General features: G+C 47.0%; 1 protein-coding gene and 1 long non-coding RNA gene across 2 annotated transcripts in view; both read left to right on the top strand.

Annotated features, from left to right (window-relative positions):
* The window catches only part of MAP2K4 (mitogen-activated protein kinase kinase 4), a 49,625-nt gene that overhangs the window by 90 nt on the left and 26,444 nt on the right, over positions 1-23,091 (top strand). The window contains exons 2-4 of the mRNA XM_027666475.1: positions 262-357; positions 5,912-6,086; positions 15,066-15,185. Coding sequence (XP_027522276.1) covers positions 262-357; positions 5,912-6,086; positions 15,066-15,185 — 391 coding nt within the window. The remainder of the gene's footprint in view (positions 1-261; positions 358-5,911; positions 6,087-15,065; positions 15,186-23,091) is intronic.
* On the top strand, positions 16,540-17,404 carry LOC113958323. Its single transcript, XR_003531477.1, has 2 exons — positions 16,540-16,593; positions 17,235-17,404. It is a non-coding gene; the product is annotated as an uncharacterized LOC113958323 (long non-coding RNA).

The following is a 23,091-nucleotide window of genomic DNA, read 5'->3' as shown; positions in this document are numbered from 1 at the left end:
GATAATTGCCATTCCTGTAAAGAAACAAATTGCTTATGACTTAATATGTTAAAATGAGTTCAAATCATCAGGTACTGCTTTGCTCCGTAGAAGGGGAGGTTGCTTAGGTGAACATTGGAAGAAAACTGGTACAACTCATTATTTTGTGATGCCAAGTGCTCGGAGAGCAGTGGCAAGCTGAATATTGTGTTGTATGTTATTGTGTCATGTGATAACAGCACCATGTTTTCCTGTCATTTCCACAACTTTTCCTGGCTGAAGTGACACACAAGCAACCCTGGGTAGTAATCACATTGTCCCGTTCAGTTTCAAAAGGAGAGAAGCGGACCTCATCCAGAAACTGTCCAGCAGGCTACAGTAAGCTTCCCTGTCTGTTAGCCATTGTCAAATCTTTCCATGCTTCAAAAATGGCATCTCCTAAAGTCATGGAATTGTCTCAGAAATAGTGTCATTCTGTTAGGTGATTGCTGTGTAATAATAATGATTTTGCATCTCAGTATCATTTTGCAAACTATTTATAGTGTGTTCGAGTCCTTTTGTTGGTTCTTATGGCTGTGCTCATGCTTCTGTTTGTTGTTCTCTCTCAAGGAGCTGCCCATGGCCCAGGAGAGGGAATGGTTCAGAAAGAGAGTCAGCGTTTCAGAAGGGTTGTTTAATTAATTAGCTCAGGATTTTCCAGTATTATCCTGAAATTCTCGAATGCGGTGTAAACCGTGAGCTCCTGGCCGTGGCACAGTGACTGTGCTGCCTCGGCCACGAGCCAGCACTGCAGAGTGAGTTTGGGATCAATGTGCCCAGTGAAATTCAGCGCAGGGTCCACCACGATGAGAGGAGAGGTCTCCTCCATGTCAAGAGCAAGGTTATTCAAAATTCTTTGTAACTCAGTACTTTACTAGGGGAGCTTAATACAAAATGTTGACATTTTATAGCCTCAGCCAAGCTCCGTTGAAGTCAGGGAGATTCTTTGCAGCCTTGAACATGTGCTGGGCTGAGACACGGGGGCTGTGGAAGGGCTGTGCAACTTCCACATCTTGTTATTGTCTTTATTTTAGCATAAAAAGCAAGGGCAGTGCTAGGGAGAATTTCAACCTCTTGGTCACAAGGAAAGGGAGCAAGTTTGCTTTGCTTTAGTCTGAGTAAGTCAGAAGTGGAAAACTATTTTCTTCCTTTGCCACATTTTCTGTATCTCTTCTTTATGTCTAAGAATCTACTGTTGAATATAGCAAAGCCTCGGGATAGCTTACACGGATCAAAGCAAACCCAAATTGGTCCCTCTTGCAAGGATGCTCTTTGCTTATCAGAAGCAAAAATTTCTTTTCTTGAGAATCTAAGAGATTTGTGAGAGCACCAACATTTCCAGCCCTCAGAAAAAAAAAAGAAAAACATTTCTTCTGGAGACTTTCTCCAGTGAAAGTTAAACTAGGTTTGATACTGTGTTAGCAATAGCCTGCAGGATCTGAAAACTGTGTTAGAAGTGACACAGACATTGAGATAGAAGCATCACAGTTCTCCAGGACTTCTCCAGGTTGTTGGAAAGTCTTGGTAGGGACTCTCAGCCCCAGTCCTAAGGCATGTTTGTAGTCTGAAGTTTTGGACAGTGTGCAGTATCGTTCACACCCTGCGGTTTGCCTGGAAGCTTTTTTGTTAGGATTTACACTTCAGCTTTGGCTGATGGACCACAAATCTGTTTTTAAAATGCCATTGTGTCGAGCAGCTTTTTTACCAAACCTATAGAGAAGTAGAATATATTCTCATTAACTGTAGTGTAAGTAGGAGCTTTAATGAGAGACTTCGGAGCAGAATCCAGCAGCAGGCTGGCTTGGGAGGCACAGCGGTTTGCTTGGATCTTTTTGCTTCTGCAGATTTTATTCATGTCAGCTGTAACATTGAATATGTTACAACTTTTGGGCTGCTTTGAGTCCTGCAGAGCTCTCAACAAAGTGAAGAAAAGAGGATATATGTAGCTACGTACAGCAGCTTTCTGACCTTGCTTCATGTCTGATGACTTCCAGTTTAGTTTGAAACAACCCACCAACTTTTCTCTGCTTCTCCCAATGGTCCTTCTTTTTCATGCTCAAGGAAGTACTTGTTTTTAAAAGTTTTGGCCTCCCTGCAGTTGGGTGTTAACAGCAGGGCTCAGGGTGCTAACACAGCCTGTCTGGGAGCTTCCCAAGGTGTCTGTGGGTGTCCCCAGGGGGTTGTGGGGGTCTCTAGCCCTGGTGGGTCTTCCTGTGCAGGTTCAGCTCTCAGCTCTCAGCCTGGTGCCCCGTCCCAGCCTGGCAGCCGTGTCTGGTGCCAGAGCCCGTCTCCTGCCAGGCTGGGCCCACAGAGTCAGCTCTGACAAAGGGCAACTGTTTGGAGGAGTTGTTGTCCTGCTTGGTGCTCCTAATCCCTAGAGTAACTGCTGTGACAAGCATAGTAACTATCTGCAGTGAGACTGACATATTGGTGCCTTTCAAGTGCAGGGAGCACAACCACCTCCTCAGCTCCTTTTTTTTCTTCTTGCCTTTTAAAAATTTTCAAAACCAAGAAGAGGAGTCCTGGACAAGTCATCAGGAGCTGTAGTCACTAAGATGCGTTTGGAAATGCTACTTTTAACTGTTTGAGGAGTATCTAGCCCACTTTAACTATTTATATTATTTTTTAAAATCATATATGAAGCCCCACAAGTTCATCTTACACGTCCTGAGCATTTAGAGAATATATATCCAATTTTGCTCAACATTCCCAGCCTTAGAGAAGAGAGAAGGTCGGATTGCACAGCTGAAAAATGAAATGGTAAGAGGAAGCACATGTCTGCTCCCATCTGTGCAAACTCTGATGTGCACTTAATCACAGACTGGCACTAACTACTTTTTGCCTTCACTAGACACTGTGTGGTTGCCCCGCTATTCTCTGAAGCAGGCTGCTGTAGTATCCAGAGCACCAGAATGTAGTGCAGGGCTTAGGCAGCTTTTCTGTGTCTGGAGGCATGTCCACTCTGTGGATTTATGTCCTCATCCATCTGCAGCAGTGCAAACTTAGGAATAGATGTTCTGCACTGGTGATTTAGTTGTTTTTATTGCCTCAGATTTACATCAGAAAACTCCCAATTTAGATCAGTGCAGAGTCTGTGTTCTAGATTTGCATTTTTGAGCTGCTTTCTTGTCATGGAAATCCATTCGGATTTTGATTTACACTGAAAAATTCTTGATATCAAGTGTAGTTTTTTGACATTAAAGGCAGTCATTGCATTCCATTTATGATTCCTGCTTACATGTGGCAAATGAGCTAAATGAGCAAAATCTCTATTCAAGTGTCTGTCACTCTGTCAAACTTGTCATTTGCTTATTTGACCATTTCCCTGGGTATTTGAGAAAAGCTTAGCAGGAGCTGTGGTTGCGAGACAGGGCAGATGGCATCATAAATATGTAATGGAAATGAAGCCAAACTCCGAGATGGGAGGGTTTGGGGGTGGATGGTGACGGTACAGCTGGATCCAAACCCCTGGAGAGCTGCAGAGCCCTTGGTGCAGCCCCAGCAGGGGGTTATTTCCAGCTCCCACCTTCTTCCCGGCAGCTTGAGCCACATCCCTCAGCTGCCCAACAGTGACACAGCTCAGCTTTCACACACAGCTGGGGACACACAGGCTGCTTGTGTGATGGAATTAATGAATTCTAAATTGCTTTCTCTTCTGATGGAGCATCAGAAAAGCAAAGTTTCCTGGGCAGAAAAACAGAGGGAAGAATGGAGAAGGATTTAATTGCTTTATTTGAATAAACTACATCAATGTTTAAATTTCTTAACTCCGTGAGAGCTTTGGTATGAAGTGTTTTCAAAGAAGATCTGGAAAGGGTTTGCTCAGAAAATCAAAACTCAACTCTGTTAAATGTCACCTCTCTGCTGTTTTTCCTCTTTTTGAAGAGGGCTTAGCTCTCGGTGGTTGTGCTCCTTCGTGCCCACCAGCTGGCTGGAGGTGAGGCAGGAAATGCCCGTTCACCAGTGCCTCTTCGACTGGTGCTTCTCACCTCCCTTCCTCCCTCAAAACAAAAACTTTTTATGGCACTGACAAAACAGGATGGTGGAGCAGTTAGACAGTAACCTGTTCAGAAGCTGCCTGTGAGACACTTGGCACGTGTGGAGGTCATGTTTCTTTTCATTTTTTTTCTTTTCTTTTTTCCTCTGTTCTTTTTGACATTTTACTGCCTTATTTTCATTCCTTGCTTTCTAGTAAGCAACTTCCACAGAGAACCCCATTCAATGCAGTGTTTATTATGCACAGGAGCTCTGAGATAGGTGTGTTCATCCCCCCTGTGCTGTGTTGTAGCACCCTTAGGAGGTTTCCTGAATTTTTCCTAAGTGCAGTGTAGGGACACTGTAGAGAGCAGCAGATTGAAAATCTTGAGCTGGGCAGGTTAGAGAGCAAGAAACAGCAGGGCAGACACAGCCCAGAAGTGGGGAGAGGAGCTGCTCCCCATGGCTTGTCAATGTGTCAAAGGGTTCTGGAAATGCAGCTGCTTCAGACCCGGGCAGCACTAACCCAGAGCAGCACAGGAAAGGCTGGAGGGCAGCACATGAAGACATTTGAACCAGTCAGTTGGCCTTTTGCCCTTGCAAAGCCCAGCATCCAAACCAAACCCAGTGGAGGTCACTGGGGTCCCCCATGACACCCAGCTGGGTGGTGTTTGCAGCCGCTGGTGGCCAACATGGGATTTGTGGAATCAGCCATGACCTGGTTATTCCTTGGCTGATAAACTCGATAAGCTCCATATGTTTGGTTGGATCCATCATGTGTATTCTGCTTGTGGGGCTGGACCCTGGCCAGGCAAGGGGCTGGATCAAATGCCCAAGAGAAGTGATCAGAGTCTGAGAGATGAGTTTGACAGATCTACCCTGTACACAGGGCAGGCACAAGTACCCGTATGCTTTACGGTCCCTGTGAGATCCGTGTGCCCTGCAGTGGGAACTCTCTGCAATGCTCTTGATGCATCTTGAAAGTGGGAAATGTGGGGCTTTGGCTTACTTTATGACCCAAGAAATGTGACTCAGCTAATTAATTAATGAAAACCTGAAATTTTGCATAGCATTTTAAGATGAAAAGTGTTGCAAACACTTGTGCATTTCCTCCTAATTCAGTGATAGCATTGATGCATTTAAACAAGCCACTAGGAGCACCTTCAAACAATCTCTGACCTCCTCTGTTCACACATTTTGGACATTGGTCTGCTCCTTACCTAGGCAAATTCTGGTGGCTTCAGTACGAACAGGGTTTGCCTGAGAAAGTTGGTGTTTGGTAAAGACACACTTGAACAGGCAGTTTTTGTTTTCATATGTCACAAAGAACTTGTCTTGCTTTTTATAAATTATTGGCTCTCTATTTGGTTTTGAATAAATTAAATGATTACCTGAATGTATTGGGTTTGGAGGTTTTTTGAGTTATCTTTTTTAATTGCCATTTTGCATTAAGGGCAAACTTTTTCTGAAGTCTCCCTGGGTCACCCAGAAGAACTTTGCCTGTGTTCGATAGAATCCCAGCTGGAAGGGAGACAGGTGCCGGGATGTGGTGGTAGAGCAGCAGGAGCTTTGGGGAGATGGGGCTGGGATTGCTCTTCAGGCTCTTGGTGCTGCATGTTCCCAGATCCTGCTCTCAGCCTGATGCATTTTGTGTAAATGAGTGCTTAGAATGACTCTATGAGACACATTGAATTTTATGCCACAGCTGGAGAAACTTATCCTTAATTGAAGCTGTGGGCAAGTGTATGTCATTTTTGATTTAACATTTTCCCCTCACTCCCATACCCCTCACCCCGACCAAAATCCTTCGTGGAGTCAGATTGTTGCTGTAGCTTTGTGAACCCCTCTTCTAATGTTTAAACAAGTGCTGAAAAGAGACATTTACGGAATATTTAAAATGTGGAAATATTTTTGACAGAGAGAGACTGAGAACACACAGCATTGAATCATCAGGAAAATTGAAGATTTCCCCTGAACAACATTGGGATTTTACAGCAGAGGACTTGAAAGACCTTGGAGAAATTGGACGAGGCGCTTATGGTTCTGTCAACAAAATGGTCCACAAACCAAGTGGGCAAATTATGGCAGTTAAAGTAGGTGATGCCCATCCTTACATTTGTACTTTAGTCCATTGGGATGCTGTGTGATGGAGAATTAGGGTTCTTCCATCTAGCACCCATCTACTGCTCTGTTCTATTTATTTCTGGTGTAAAGGCTACTGTTTGCTTAAAATACAGTGTATAATGGGCATGTTTTCAAGTGATTTGTGATGTTCTCATAATTGCTGTGCCCTTTTGAAAATGTCTGTCAGGAACCTGCTGTTCTGAGGGGATCACATCTCTGGAGACTGATGATGGGGCATGGGCCTTTCACCTCTGGGTCACTGGTTCAGGTACAGCCTAGGCTGGTGGGAGACACACCTTGACATCTCACAGCTTCTTGGTGTCTTCTGTGAACTAAAGTAGAGACTGAAAATTAGCTCTTTAAGTCAGCATGTGCCACGGTGTGGCCTCACGAGGAGGAACTGGAATGGAGTGGATGTCTTCTAGGAAGTGTTGTGCTCTTGCTGATGTATGTCTGCTTTGTGCTTAACCTGTTCTAGAGATGGAAAGTGTAGCAGTTTTTTGGACTGTCTATTTTCTACTTTATGCTACCCAGAAACTCACCTTAAACCCAGAAACAATACTCAGCCTCCTCTCCCAGCTGAACAGTACAGAGTATTCTATCTTGCCACAGCAGGGCTGCTCAATGGGCATCTTTGAGGATCTACTTGTCCATGGAGGAGGGCAGCGCCCATTCTCTCTCTCTCCGGTCCTTTCCCTTGCTCATTGCAGGTGGCAGATGACATTCATCTTTAACTCTGTCAGTAAGATCAACTATAAGTGCACTCATGGCTCCCAGGAAAGAGCAGAAGTGAGCTATGTAGGAGTCTCTGTTGCTGTCTTTTCCAACTCTCTCTGTCTTCTTTGGAATACTGCCTGATCTGATCTGGAGACATTTGCCCCCGCTGGTCTCACGGGGCCAGGCAGACTTGTCTCAGCCCCAGCTCCAGCTGCTGAGAATATTGAAACCTGGCTCTAGTGTGTCAGGTTACTGGAGTAACCCTCATCCTTTGATCTTCTCCAGTAAATACTGACTTTGTCACAGCAGTAGGATCACTGGTTAGGTCTCTTGAGTGTTTTGGATCACCATGCAGTGGTGTTTCAACCTGGATTTTAATCCCTAAAAGTCTCCAGTGGAGCTAGAGGTTACCTGTAGCTAAAGGCTCTTTTCTTTCAGTTGCCTTTGGTAGAGCTCATGGGTGTAGTTTGCAGATGATGGGTTGAAAACCATTTGTGTAATGAAGTAATGCCTGGGCACCTCCAGCTTCTTAAACCTAGGGTGTGTGAGCTGGGTACCTGTAGTTTTGCTACTCTACCCCTGGTAACCATGGGTATGAGGAAGGCACATGTCCATAGCTGAGTGGCTGCTGTCTGGAGCCTGCAGTGGGTACAGCCATGCGGAGAAGGGCACTTTGATGGATTAGCTCGTGTCATGGAGGAGAAGTGTCTGCTGGCACAGGGATTCTCTTGTTCCAGACTGTTTGCGTGAGGACTTATCAGCATCGTAGGTGAATGTTGTCAGTGTCAAGGGTCTGTGCTGAGGTACAGCTCCCATCTGGGAGGCAGAAGGCACCAGGGCTGTGTCCCTGAGGCACAGGGCTGGAGATGACGTGGCACAGCATGTTGAGCTGCCTTCCCAGAGAAGGAGAGGTGTTCTGAGCCTCAGGAGGGTGCTGGACTTGGGGTATCACTTTAAAAGAAGTAAAACCCGATTGTTTTACAATGACTAAATTGTGAACTGTTCCAAGTTGTGGGCTGAGCTGGTGCCACCTTCTTTTCTCTGATCCCACTTCTCTTGGGCAAGGGTGGCTAGACCTGCTGGGGAAGGAAGGTAGGAGGGTCTGGGCAACAGTATAATTTCTAAAATGGTAGAGGTAAGAGACTGTTCTCTTTGTCCCAGTGGGGATAAGACATGAAACTGGACAAAGGAACACCTGTGGGTGAAACAGTCAGTGAGGTCTCCAAGGCAGCAGCAGCAATTCACCAGCGTGGATGGTGCAGGTCTTTGAGATGAGGTTTCAAGATGGGGCTGAGCTTGGTAGTGACTCATTCATCCCACACTCCTCAGACTTTTCTTTCTCAGACTGCTGCTTTTGGGGCAGCCAAGATTGTACAATAATCTCCCTGCTCTGCTCTATCTCAGTCTGCCCTACAGGCCATCCGTGTTTGAGGCTGTTCCCCTCCTGCTCTCTCTGTTTCTCTCAAGCCTCTGGTCTCTTGACAGCAGAACTGTTGCCTTCAACTGTGTGTTCTCCTTCAGCATAATGCTCTTCTGTAAGAGAAAGCTGAGAAGGGGAATGATGTTTTGTGAAAACGTGTCAGTTTAGTGATTTGAGGTCTTGGCTGTAATCTCAGCGACACCTCTGTGGTGTGGCACTGTGCTGGGACAGGCATTGGGAATGCTGCCCTTCACAGCTGGATTGTGAAGCCAGTGTCTGATTATTTGGTCGGGCTGCTGTCCCTCCTGTGCTTCCCGAAGAGCAGCACAAGTGCAGCAGGCCAAGCATCCTTGGAAGGACATTCAGCAGGAGGAAACAGCTTTATGGAAGCTGCAAGCCAAAAGTTGGCTGTTCTGTACTGCTAATTAGATGCAGAGAAAATCAGTGCAGGGACCTGTCCCAGTTGCTCCTCCATCCCTCCCCACCACTCCCCAATTTTCCACTACCATTGCTGCAAATTCTCAACTCAGTCAGGAAATTCCTACCCCACTTCTGGAAGGGCCAAGTCCTGTTTGCACCTACATTGACCACACACAGATTCAAATCCTCTTTGTTCTACAGGTCTCAAACATTGCTCATTCTCCCATGCTGGAGGCTTCCTCTGGCTGATGACAGCTCAGGCTTAGCCAGGCCAGCCAGGCACCTCTGGGCACTCATCCTGCTCCCCTCAGCCTGCACAGGTGCGGCTGCCATTGTGTGCCTTCAAATCCTGTTCCCAGCTCCTTCCTCTAGCTTTTTGTAGCCTATCATGCCTTTGTACAAGGAGCAATTCCTTGAAGCTTTCCTCCTGCTTGATGTGTGTGGCACCAGTGCTGGGCATGGCTTCCATGCCCCAGGACTCCCCCCAGCACGACCTTTTTTGCTGCACTTCCTGGCAGTATTTCTTACCACTGCAGGAAAATCATTCCCGAGTGCTGAAATATCACCAAAATAACTTGAGATCTGCAGGCAGAGGCACCGTTTTCTTCCATTTTTCTTCTTTATGCATTTTGCTCCCATCAGCCCCTGGGTCCTGGCAGATGCAGTCCTGACACCTTCAATGTGAGTGTCTCGCTGCTGGCATGAGCAGGGCTGCCAGGCCCTGGATGAGTCAGGCAGCTTTCATCTGTGCTCCAGAGTCAGTGGCAAAGAAAATGAGCCTAAAATGAGCCTCGTTGTGTTGCTGGCTGAAACCACTACAGCAAAGCTTCAGCTGCTGGAGCATGGCTGGGCTGATGAGCTCTTGTCCCCAGTCCTGCTTGTCCCTCTCCTTCAGCCTTTGTCATTCTGTCCCTCTGTGAATACCTTTTTCAATGACAAAAAGACATTATGTACCTCTTTGGCAAGAGGCTGGAGGCTGGAGTGGGCTGCAGGAGCAGGGATCTGGTGCTCCTGAGGCTGCCACCTGCAGTTGCTTGTGCATCCCTTACTCTTTCAGCCATAGAGAGCCTCTTCCTAGGGCCATCAAGAAGAGAGGGAGAGAATGAGGAAAGAAGAATCCAGCTCAACAGGTTTTGTGTTCAAACCTTTCTCATTTTTGCCCCTGGAAAGTGCTTTATTATAATGTTTTTCAAATCTTCCAAATTTTTATTTCCAAATAAAAATCAATCCTCTCATTCATTAGGTGCCTTCCTCTCAGATCTCCCTGGAGATGCACAGTCCCTGTTTCCTCTGGGTCAGCTGGCATCTCAGAGGCACCAGCTCTCTGTGATGTTGCCTGGTTACACTTCCAGTTTCACCCAGTATTCTTTAATTTTGCTTCTGGTTTCTTGTTTTCATGTTAGCTTTTCCCAGTCTGGGGCAGTTTGTAAGTGACTTGTCACTAATGTCCTGGGCTTCTCCACTCTAGAGCCCTGGTCCCTTCTCAGGACCTGCTCCAATGCTATCACTCTGGTTTTGTCCCAGAGGCTTCATGGTCAGTGCAGTTCTTCAGCCCCTTTTGTATTTGCCCTCCAGCAACACCACGTGGTGTGGTCCCAGCTGCTCCAGGGACTGTGCATCTTGTTCCACAAGGGTACCACAAATCTGAGGCACGTTGGAGGAACCGTAGAGAAGCTGCATTTTATTTGGGTGAAATGGTTTTCTTGGGAAGCTCACCCACCGCTGGGAGGTTTATTTCTGTCCTGAGGTTTCCTCCTGACCCTGGTGATAGTTCACACAAAAAAAGGTGCTTTAAAAGATCCTTGGAATATGGATATAAAAGTACATAAATAAAAAAAAAAAGACCAAACCAGAATGAAAGCTGGGGAGCATTCTCCCAGTTGGAGCAGGATGCTCTGCTTTGCACTGAAATACTGTACATGGTGTGGGTTTTGTTAGCCAGGGTACTTCACAAGACCTCTAGAAGGCTGGGAAAACTGCTTGTTTGAAGAGTTCCTAAAATAAATCAGCAAATATTTAGAATAGCCAGACTTTGCTGTGTTGGATGGCTGCTGTGCAGGTCAGGAGCCCTAGCACAGCAGTGTCCTAAGCCTCAGGCTGAGGGAGGAGCTCTTCACCACCTGCTCTTCCTCCTCAGTCCTCTCAACCCTTTCTGCCCTGCAGCAGGGAATGCCTGGGACATCTGGGGTTCACTACCAGCAGCTTCTGCCAGTTTCTTTTCAACCAGCTATCTGAGAATTACATCACCAGGAGACGAGTAGCGTGATGTGTGCTTTGGTTGACCTTCAAGTTTCTTATCACAACCCCATGGAAACATCTTGCACCTCTCTCTAGTTGAATTATGTTTCTGTCAGACATGGTTACAGCTGGGAAGAGGGCATTTTGTCCACAGTGTTCAGTTTTTCCCCACTCCAAAAGAAAGTGATTTTCAGCTCTATGCCAGAATTTTCATTATCTCCCAATATCTGTTTTATAAACCGGCCCAGCTGATTTAGTCCCACTCTGCAGTATTGTCTAGTCCAACCTGCAGTTCCAGTCGGTGTCCTTAGCCATTGTTGCTGGTTTAGTCTAGCAATAGTTTTTACCTGCTCTGCTTCTGCTCTAAACTTGCCCTAAGAAAATGAAAAACATTTTCAAGATCAGTAGAGTAATCAGAGATGTCAGACCCATGGGTTGTCCCTGGTCTTCCTGGAGGAGCCAGGAAGCCACGGAGTCATTTCTTGTTAGGAGCACAGTGTCTTCGGGCTTTATTGCAAACCATCATTGTCATTCCTTGCAAAACTGGGTGCCCTCTCCCAAATTGACACCTTCAGAATTTTCTGTTTGTCATCTCTTTGGGTCTGTTGACTGAGAGTCAGGGAAACTATTGCTCCCAGCCCTGCTGGTGAGGGAGGAGGTCAATGAGTAAGGGTTGAAAAGGAAATGGTAGAGAGAGTGAGAACCTCGTCACAGGAGATGGGAAACTAGTTGTGATCTACTTCAGTGTGCACTAAATGTGTTTCAGATGGGTAGACAGATATTCTCATCCTTAGCAGTGGCTGGCAAACTCCTTTTTTCCTGCTAGTTTAGTGTCCCCAGTCCTTGCCATCCCCTGGGAGCACTACTTCTCCAGTGGCACTGCCAGGCACTGCTGTGCTGAGCTTTCTGCTGAGGACACAGGTGAGCCCCATGCTCAGGACAGTGCTGGGTTGTCTCACAGCTCGAGTTGGGTTTCAGTCTGGCGTTTATAGCTTTTTTTCTTTTCTTTTTTTTTTTAACTGGTCACTTTCCATTGCACCTGAATCTTTCTGTGTGAGAATTGGGCTGGATGGTGTCTCTTCTGTTTTGGGTTTGGTTTCTGGGATCTCGTTTTAGATTCCAGAGTGGCACAACCCACAGCACAGATTATCCTTTTGCTGCTGATGCTGCTCAGTGCTCTTGTTCTTGGTGTCAGAAGGCTTTGTCCTAACCTGTGTTTGTATTAAAAGCACTGGAGAATTTTCTCCTGGAAGATTTGATCCAGTTTAAATTTGAGGTCAACAAGGAATCGTTAAAAAAGAGACTTTCCATAAGCTTCTACTACAAACCCCTCTTTTCCATCCGTGCCTTGTTTGGCCCTGAAGTCACTTGTCAGTGAGTTGTCAGTGAGTGCCCACAGGAGTGACCAGGCTGAGCGGTGCAAGGCCTGAGTCAGACCCTGCCCATCCCTGTCTCAAATACTGCCTTCGAGGAGCTGCCTCACCTTGTATCTTCCTTCCCTGCTGTCTCCCATGTTCCCAGGGCAGTCTGTCTGTGGGAGATGCTGCAGTGCCTTGCACTGTTCCTTGGATTTTGGTAGCACGTTGATTCGTGGCTCATGTTTGGCCAGTGGCTGCTGTTGACTTCACTCACCGTTGGCTGTTCCTTCCCTGTTCTGCTGGTGAATGCTGGTTCCTCATGGTGGACTGGGAGTGCTGGGCTGCAGCAGGCTCCCTGGCACACTCCAGCTAAACAAAGCCATTTTTCCAGCCTGGGCTGACCCCAACTCAGCACTGTGCTGCTCCTCAGAGTCCTCCCCTTTGAGTTTGCCAGTCTCCAGCACTCTTGTATGAGACCTCCCAATCTTGTACATGTCATTCCCTTCACTCCCTGAAACAATGTTTGTTGGAGTGTTCATGTTGGCTTCTCAAGGTGTCCTTTGGCTCCCGTGTCTGCCTGGAGCTCTGCCATATAGCTGACCCACTATCTGTGCTCTGGATCCTCTGCCTGCCATTCCTCCCTGGGGAGATTGTGTTTGGGAAGAGGAGTATTTGGGTTCAGTGTTGTTCTGGAGTGCCATTAAAATTTCCTCCACCATCCAGTATATATTTCACATGGTTTCCAGAGCTGGAAAAGTAACAACAGAGAAGGAATGTCAGAGGTGGGAGAAGATGCTGTCAGGGGAAGTTGTGGTGTTTGAGGAGGACACTGTGGGGGTGGCTGTGACAGGATTGTGCAGGTGCAGGGGGAATGCAGAGCAGGGCTGGAGATACTCCCAGATGACCAGGAAAGAGGCTTTTTGGAGATAGATATGGAGTGGACACAGAATGGGGGGTGTGAGTTACAATATGGAGAAAAGCTCCTTTTGGTGTTGTTCCTCATCCAAAAGGTGACCTTTGCAGTGTGGGCCACATCTCAGTGAGAGACTGAACTATTCCTCATAGGTCTCACCACAGTAGCTTTGGCATCCATCGTCTTCTGTGGAGGTCAGAGCAGTGGCATTTTCATTTCACACAGTGCTGATGGTTTGTCAGCTGGAGAGGGATGTTCAGTCTGTTTGGCCTCCCGAGTGTGGGGTGTCCCAGAGCTTTGTGTGCTGAGGGCACACGGCAAGGAAACAGTCAGACTGCTCTGGCTTTCCTCAGTGACGTCTGAACTCGTGTGAACTACACCTGAACCAGTGACCTAGAGGTGAAGCTTTTCAGTTCCATTCCTGGCCCGTTGCTCCTGTTCTTGCTCTCTTGGTGACCACAGAGTCCCACCCACCCACGGCACTGTGGGGTGTGGATGTGATGGACTGTGTGTGCTGGGCAGGTATCCTGACAGCTTCCCCAAGAACTCTGGAATTAATGGGGTGGGAAAAGGGCAATCTGAACATAGCAATTACTGGTCTAGGCCAAACTAGAACTACTAGAATGTTAAGAACGAGTGCTAAAATACCAAATTATCACGAAACACCAAAGGTAAGGAAAATTAGTGTTGATACTGTCCTCATTTTGTGTGGGCCATCATGAAATAGTCCTAAAGTACATAATCATGTACTGTTTCATGAATGAATGGTTCTATATGATTGGTCAACCTTGAAAGTACCTTCATACACCTGGCCTTGTGCTGGCTGTGTGTGGTCCTGATGCCACCAACAGTTGCCCATGGGGCCAGAGTATCAGTGAAATGGGTGCTGGTGTCTTGCAGATTTTTTCCACGACCTTGCATAATTTTTCTTTCTTGGATATCCACGTAGTTTTTGTCCTCGAGGAGGGTCCAGGCTACTTCTCTTGCTTTGAACTTGTTGCCAAGTGGTTTTTTTTAATGGTCTTTCAACATGAGTCACAGCTTCAGGATCACGATTTCCTCACCTGTGATTCAGAGAATACATAAATTAGTGCAAGATGTTAAATATATCTTTAAAATCACATGAAAAACTGTGAATGGTCTTCTCCATCCTTCATTTAAACAGCTTCATGTTTGAACATGTACAGTTTTCTATTTTCAAATGTGCATTGTTCTTTCAAGCCCAAATGAGACTTCTCTTTATAGATAGTGTATATATATAGTGTATATATACACACACACACATATATATATACGCATATTAAGTATCTTTTATGTAGTGTTAATGTTCCCTAGGCCAGTACTAGGTAAAGAATTGTTAGTTTGATGAGAACGGCTTCCAGGACTGCTGCCCCTCATTAGCATTACCAGAGCAGTGTGTTCCTTGGGTTACATGACAGTCCCTTCTCTCTGTGCCAGCCATGGTGGAGGCTGTGGAAGGAACCTTTTTGGCTTCTGTACTTAGAAATTTTAAACATAGTGTTCTTTGGTTAAATTTCAAACCAGCCTTCAAGGCCCATTCAACGTAGCTAAGAACTGTGTGGGAATTCGTTTTGAAATGAAAGCCTGGCTGTGGTGTTTTGCTGAAATCTCAGCTCTGATTTCCTTCTGATATTTCATCTGAAAATGTTGATGCTCATGCAAGGACTGAGGGGTTTATAGTCTGATTAAACAGCATTATTCACCCTCTATTTGAGGACACAGCTTAATTCTCTGGAGTGTGTTTGAGCATGCCTGGGGAATTGCCTGCTCTGCTTGGGGCTGGGGTCCCTGGCACGTGTCTCCATCAGCAGAGCTGAGGACACATTAAGTAATAAAGTCTCTGCCACTCTTCCTCTTTCAGAGAATTCGCTCGACAGTGGATGAAAAAGAACAGAAGCAGCTACTGATGGACCTTGATGTAGTGATGCGAAGCAGTGACTGCCCGTATATTGTTCAGTTTTATGGCGCGCTCTTCAGAGAGGTGGGCAACCCCAAACTTGCTTTGTTTGTAGCACAGTTTGGGTTTTACCTTTTTTTTTTTTTTTTCCTTTGCAGTTTCCAACCTGTGCTAAGGAGGAGAAAGTTGATTTGTATTAGGTGTCTTGACTGTCCACTTTTACTCAAGGGTATTTACCCAGGAGACCCAGATGTCTGGGTGCTGCAGAGCACAGACATGCAGTTCCCACATGTTGTTTTGTGTCTCTATGTATTCCAGTCTCTCTTTTCCTGCTTTTCTTCTCTCTGGATGACTCCAGGTCTGTGGCTCCCCTATGCAGTGTGTGCTGCTGGGTTGGGCTCTGGGGCACAGCACTTGGACACAGGTGTGATTTGTGTTGGTGGCTGTGAGATGTGACCATGGGGAGGCCCTGCACCCCTGTTGATGTTGTGGTTGCTGTGATGGTACTCACAGCCCCTGTTCCCTGACGGATGTTTGTACATGTCCAGGCTGTGTCAGACACTCCCAGTGGACACACAGCTGCCTGGAAGCCTTTTGTACGTACAGAATTGTAAGGAAACAAGGGCAGGTGTGCTGGGTCAGACCAAAATCCTGGTTGAGTGTTCTGTCTCTGGCAGTGGCCCACAGGATTTGCATGCAGAAGCTTGTGTGATACTTCACCTCAGCCTCCAGTCATATGCAGCTGAGTGTCTCTTTGATCAACATGTGCCATCTGTGTGTTTAGTGACTCTTACTGGATTTCTTTTCTATGAAAGTGTTCAGTTTCCCCTTGAATACATGTACATTTTGGATCCATGGTTCTGCCTCAGAGTCACTTCCCTTGTTTATCTACCCCTTGTTTGACTGTCCATCACCTCAGTTAGAACTGTGGAATTGTTTAGGTCGGAATAAAACCTCTAATATCACAGAGTCCAATCAGTAAACCTAACACTGCCATGTCCTCAAGTGTTACATCTACATATCTTTTAAATGCCTCCAGAGATGGTGGCTCTACCACTGCCCTGGGCAGCCCATTGCAATGCTTGATAACGCTTTTGGTGAAGAAATTTTCCCTGATATCCAACCTGACCTGCTGAGGCTGTTTCCTCTCATCCTGTTACTTATTCCCTGGGAGCAGAGTCCGGCCCCCACTTGGCTCCACCCTCCTGTCAGGGAGCTGGAGAGAGCAAGAAGGTCCCCCCGGAGCCTCCTTTTCTCCAGGCTGAGCCCCTACAGCTCCTTCAGCTGCTCCTGGTGCTCCAGACCCTTCTCCAACTCCGTTCCCTTCTCTGGACACCCTCCAACCCCTCTCTGACAAAGCTGCTCACAAAACAGCAGGTCCGGTGGGGCACTCCCTGGTTGGCTCCCTCACCAGGGAAGTTCTCTGCCACACACTGCAGGAACTTCCTGGACTGTCTCCTCTCTGCTGCATTGTTGTACCAGTGGACATCTGGTAAGTTGAAGTCCCCCAATGAGAGCAAGGGCTTCTCCCAGCTGCTTATGGGATGTTTTGTCTATCTCTTCATCCTGGTTGGGTGATCTATGACAGACTCCCAACAGGATAATCTGCCTTGTTGGCCTTCCCCCTGTTCCTTACTCACACACACTCAACCCTGTCGTGACCACCATTCTGCTCCAGGCTCTTCATATAAGGGGCCACCCCAGCACCTCTCCTTCCCTGCCTTCCCTTGTGAAGAGTTTGCAGCCATTCATTGCAGCACTCCAACTGTGCCAGTCATCCCACCATGCCTCCATGAGGGCAATTATGTCATAGTTTTCTTGCTGTGCAATGGCTTCCAGCTCCTCCTCTTTGTTGAATGGTTTTGAATTTTCATCCTGCTGTTTTGAGTGCTCCCATTGCTATTGAGCTTTGAACAACCAGTAAAAGCAGTTGGAAAGCTGGTCTTTTCCATGCAGCCTGGCCACTGTCATGCTGTGGTTGGAGGTCAGACATCAGGCTGAGCCGAGTCTGTTCAGTCCATTTAGGAGAACAGCCACTGATCGCTGCTGAGCAGTTTGGTCCCTTTGCAAGAACAGGAGTTTTGGAGAAGATTAGTGTCCAAACCTGACTGCTGCCTCTCCTTCCTCCTGCAGCTCTCCTGTGGGCTTGGATTATCCCTACTCCTGTAATTGCTCCAGTGTTGAAGCTGCGACAGTATAGGAGGATGGACATGGAACTCTTACCTGTTTTCCACCACTTCAGCACAAACCCAATACCTGTGCTCAAGGGAAGAAGAAAAATAAAGACATAATGGTTGCTGGTAGTCTTTGGGGGTTATCAGGCATAGCAGCCTGTGTGGAGTCTTGTGGGGCTTTACTGGGGAACTGTTAGAGAGAAGGTCAGTGTTGTAGCTAAAGCCCAAAACTCGGGCTGAATATTAAATTCCCACTTCTAGAGAGTCTGCCTCTGTAATTGTGCCAGGTCACTCCTCTGGCTTTAAATCTCAGTCCCTAAAATAAGGATGATAATCCTTCCTTTTCCCATGCTCTGCTTTTTCTGATCTGTTTGAACACTGAGCCCAAGAGACAAAGGCATACACCTGCCTCCAAAGGTGTAACCAAACTGACTCTCGCATGCTGGAACATCAGAACCATGCTTGATTCTGCGAACAGTGGTCGCCCTGAGCATCCATCTGCCCTAATCGCTCACGAACTATCACGTCTCAACATGGACATTGCTGCTCTCAGCAAAGTTCGCCTTCACGAGGAAGGCAGCCTCAGAGAACATGGTGCCGGTTACACACTCTTTTGGTCAGGTAAGCCCAGAACCGAAAGGCATCTCTCAGGAGTCGGCTTCATGATCAAAAACTCTATTGTTCCTAAACTTGAAAATCTGCCAACAGGTCATTCTGACCAAATTATCTCCCTACGCCTTCCATTACACAACAAGCAACACGTTGTCCTCTTTAGTATATATGCCCCAACTCTCCAAGCTGACCCTGCTGAAAAAGATAAATTCTACATGAACCTGCACTGCCTTACCCAGAAGGTTCCTGCAGATGATAAGATCATTATCCTTGGTGATTTCAACGCCAGAGTAGGAAAGAATTTTGAAGCCTGGAAAGGAATATTAGGCAAGCATGGTGTTGGAAGCTGCAACGATAATGGTCGCCTTCTGCTAGAATTCTGTGTGGAGCAACAGCTCACCATCACTAATACTATCTTTCAGCAGAAAAATAGTCTGAAGACAACCTGGATGCATCCCAGATCCAAACATTGGCACCTCATCAATTATGTCTTGGTGTGTTGGAGGGATGTCCACGATGTCCACCATACCCGTGTGATGCCCAGTGCAGAATGCCAAACAGACCATCGGCTGGTGCGCTGCAAACTTAACTTCAATCTTAAGTTCAAACCAAAAAGGGGCAGTATCCCAAGGAGGAGACTCCAAGTTAACAATCTCCAATCAGCACAGTGAAAGACAGATTCTGGGCAAATCTTCAAACTAGGCTTGAAAATCATTCTATAGATTCTTTAGATCCCTCTCCTGAAACACTCTGGTACCATATTAAAAACAGCATCCTGCAATCCTCTGAAGAATTTTTAGGATTCTCCTTCAAGAAGAACAAGGACTGGTTCGATGAAAACAATCAAGAGATCCAGGAATTGTTGAGGAAGAATAGAACCGCCCACAAGCACACCTTGCACTGCCATCGTGGCACGTAAGAAAAGCAACCTTTCACCTTGCATGCAGCAAGCTCCAACAGAAACTCCGTGACATCCAGAACAAGCGGTGGATCAATCTTGCTGAAAAAACACAATTATGCGCAGACACGGGTGATCACAGAGGATTCTATGAAGCCCTGAAAACAGCATACGGGCCTACATACCAAGCCCAAAGTCCTCTACTCAGCGCTGATGGTCAAACACTTCTGGCAGATAAAACCTCCATTCTGAATTGATGGTCTGAACACTTCCAGACTCTTTTCAGTACCAGCCGTGTAGTCCAAGACTCAGCTATTCAGTCCATCACACAACAACCGGTGAAGTATGAATTGGATACTGCCCCCACTTTAGGAGAAACCCTTAAGGCCATACAGCAGGTGAAAATCAGCAAGGCAACTGGGGTTGATGGAATTCCACCTGAAGTCTGGAAACATGGGGGCCAAGCACTCCATGCTAAATTTCACGAGTTTGTACTGCGCTGTTGGGAACTTGGCGAACTACCATCAGACGTTCGTGATGCAGTCATCATCACATTGTATAAGAAGAAAGGAGTTAAATCAGACTGTTCAAATTACCGTGGTATTACTCTGCTCTCCATTGCTGGCAAAATCCTGGCAAGAATACTCTTGAACAGACTAATACCCGCCATAGCAGAAGGAATTCTACCTGAAAACCAGTGTGGTTTCAGAGCCAACAGGAGCACCACAGACATGGTGTTTGTTCTCAGACAACTGCAAGAGAAGTGTAGGGAACAGAACAAAGGTCTCTATGGAACCTTTGTTGATCTCACCAAGGCTTTCAATACTGTGAGCAGGAAAGGTCTATGACAGATTTTGGAACACTTAGGTTGTCCCCCCAAGTTCCTTAAAATGATCATCTCACTCCATGTGGATCAGCACGGCCAAGTCAGATATGGCAATGTACTTTCTGAGCCCTTTCTAATAACCAATGGTGTGAAACAAGGCTGAGTTCTCACACCAACCCTATTCACAGTCCTTTTCAGCAGGATGCTCCAAAGGACCACAGCAGACCTCGATGATCAGGACGGTATCTACATTTGATATTGTACTGATGGAAGCCTTTTCAACCTAAGGCGACTGAAGGCCCACAGTAAGATCTTAAACCACCTTGTCCAGGAGCTGCTTTATGCTGATGACGCCGCCCTCGTCACTCACACAGAAGCAGCTCTGCAGCGTTTAACATCGTGCTTTGCAGACGCTGCTGAGCTCTTTGGGCTGGAAGTCAGTTTAAAGAAGACAGAAGTTCTCTATCAACCTGCACCTCAGGAAGTCCCCCATCATCCCCATATCACCATTGGTAAATCAGAGTTCAAATCAGTCCAGCAGTTTAATTACCTAGGCAACCTCATCTCCTTGGATAGTAAGATTGACGGGGAGATAGACAACAGGTTAGCAAAGGCATATAGTGTCTTCAGAAAGCTTCATAAAAGAGTTTGGCGAAATAAACACTTGAAGAAAAGTACCAAGATCAGTGTTTACAAAGCCATTGTGCTGCCTACTCTTTTATATGGATCAGAATCATGGGTCATCTACCGCCACCACCTGTGACTCCTAGAACGCTTCCATCAACGCTGCCTCCGTACAATCCTAAACATCCACTGGTCAGATTATGTGACCAGTACATCTGTTCTAGAACAAGCAGCAGTCACAAGCATTGAGGCCATGTTACTGAGAACACAGCTGCGATGGGCAGGGCACGTCTCCAGGATGAAAGATCGCTGCCTCCCTAAGATTTTGCTTTATGGTGAACTTGCCACTGGCTGCTGCATGAGAGGAGCCCCGAAGAGAAGATACAAGGACTCCCTGAAACAACATCTCAGCCTTGGCCATATTGATCACCATAACTGGTCTACTCTGGCCTCCAACCGGGAGGCCTGGAGACACACCATCTATAACACTGCTGCTTCCTTTGAGAACAGACGCAGGATCACTCTCGAGGAGAAAAGGCAACGCAGAAAGAACCGTGCCTTGCAGAATACACCATCTAAGGAGTCTTTCTGCTGTGCCTTTTGCAATCAGACATGTCTATCTCACATTGGCCTTATTAGCCACCAGCGTTCTTGTAACAAATGTGAATAGAGCCTTCCTAAATCTTCGTTCACGAAGCCTAGCCGTGAATGAATGAACACTGAGCCATTTGGGGCCAGTGTGCATTGTCCATGTTCACACAGTAGAAACTCCTGCCAAGTGCGGAGCCTCAGCTTGGCTGGAAACTTCCAGCTTTGCTGAGATATCGATGACAAGGCTGTCAGCTGGTGTGAGGAAAGGTCTGCGGGCAAGACAGTGTCTTGCCAGATGCTGATGAACAGCATGTTCAGAACTCTGCAAGCCTGTCACCTCCCTGCAGCTCTGGGCACATCCCAGAATGTAAATGTAAATACATAGATAATATAAAAACGTACCTCTATCAGCACCCAGATGTCAGCCTGGCTGCCCTCTTTGTCTTGTCCAAAAATCCTGTCATCCTGTAGCCAACTCCTTGCATGCTCTGTCTGGGAGAGGTTTCACTGAGGTCACTCTTGCTAGGGTGGAATCTCCTTTTCCCCCCTTCAGCATAAGTGGTGTTTGCTTTGGAGGTGAAAGCAGCCTTCCCCTCTCCTCAGTCCCTTACTGCCTATGTGATGTTCCAAGTCATGTACCTCAGAGGTACACAGGTGAGCTGGTAAGCTTGGATAAGGTTTTTTATCTTGTCATGTTAATTAAATATTCCAGTATTAATTAGAGTCTTAGTGTTTGGAAAGTAGGACAGCAGAGAAGCACAGAAAGGGAAAAAAGGAATTTCACCAGGATGTTTGGATCTGTCTCAGCCCTCCCCCACTTTGCTTATCAGATCTGTCTCAAATAACTGAATGATCCAGGTCACTGCTGCACCATCCCCTGGAGTGTAGGAGCTCAGGAGACATGGCAAAAGACTGACACTTTCTCAAGAAGTCCTCAGCAAACCATGTAAAACAATGTTCCAGCATTTCAAGGTGAAAAGGAAATAAGTTCCAAAAGGCACATCCTTTTGGGATTAGCTGCTCTGAGCCAGGATTCAAATTCTCTGGGTATGGATGGAACTACAGATGACAAATTTTTTGCCTGCTCCTAAAAGATGAAGGACTTCCATTTGAGCCTCTCTGGAGGAGCTTACCCACTGAGCAGGCAGTGGATGGTTGGCAGGATTCAAGCTGCTCTAGGAGAAGCAGCTGGGATGTACCCTTCCCCAACAGTGAGTGGTTCATATGGAGAGGCAGAACTAAGCTCTTGGATCCTGACAGTTTGGGAATACTAAAGCAAATTGGACAAAACTATGCAAGGCCTTACTGTGTAGGCAGACAAGTGTCCCAACCTGTAGTCTCAGAATCACAGAATATGCTGAGTTGGAAGGGACCCACAAGGATCTTTGAGTCCAACCCCTGGCCATGCACAGGCCCATCCCCAAGAGTCACCCCCTGTGCCCCAGAGGATCAGCCAAACCCTCCTGGAGCTCTGGCAGCCTTGGGGCTGTGCCCACTGCCCTGGGGAGCCTGGGCAGTGCCCAACCAGCCTCTGGGGGAAGAACCTTTGGCTGAGATCCAACCTGAACCTGCCCTGACACAGCTCCAGCCATTCCCTGGCTGCTGTCCCTGGTCCCCCCAGAGCAGAGCTCAGTCCCTGCCCCTCCTCTGCCCCTGCCCAGGAAGGTGGAACTGCAGCTGAACACACCAAGTGCCCTCAGTGTCCTCACACGCCTTCAAATCCAGGCCCTTCCCCATCCTCCTTCCCTCCTTTGGACACTCTCTAATGGCTCATTCCCTTCCTTCCATTGTGTCCCCCCAAACTGCCCCAATGTTGAGGTGAGGCCACCCCAGGGCAGAGCAGAGCAGGACAATCCCCTCCCTGGCCCGGCCTGCGATGCTGGGCCTGATGCCCCCAGGACAGGGTTGGCCCTCCTGGCTACCGGGGCACTGCTGATTCAGGGCCGACTTTCCAGGGTCGGGAGAACAGCTGTGAATACAAGTTCCTGTGGCAGCCTCTGTGAGTACCTCTGTGATTTGGAAAGGCAGAAAATACTTCACAAATATTTCTCCCTCTTATTGTATTTTGTCCTTCTTGTTTCACAGTTTGTGATAGGGAAAGTCTTCTTGAGTCTTGTTTGTCCCACGGCAGGCGGCACCTGAACCTGTATCATTTGCTGCTTGTTCTCCAGTCAGAAGGGACAGTTCTGTTTTTCTGTGTCCGTGCGCGTGATGTAATAGGTAACAGTGCAAAAACTTCAAGTTGATTGCCGAGTATGGGACTTC

This window comes from Corapipo altera, unplaced genomic scaffold (assembly GCF_003945725.1).
Source record: "Corapipo altera isolate COAL_440 unplaced genomic scaffold, ASM394572v1 103, whole genome shotgun sequence".
Classification (NCBI taxonomy): Eukaryota; Metazoa; Chordata; class Aves; order Passeriformes; family Pipridae; genus Corapipo; species Corapipo altera.
This window is presented reverse-complemented; position numbering and strand designations above follow the sequence as displayed.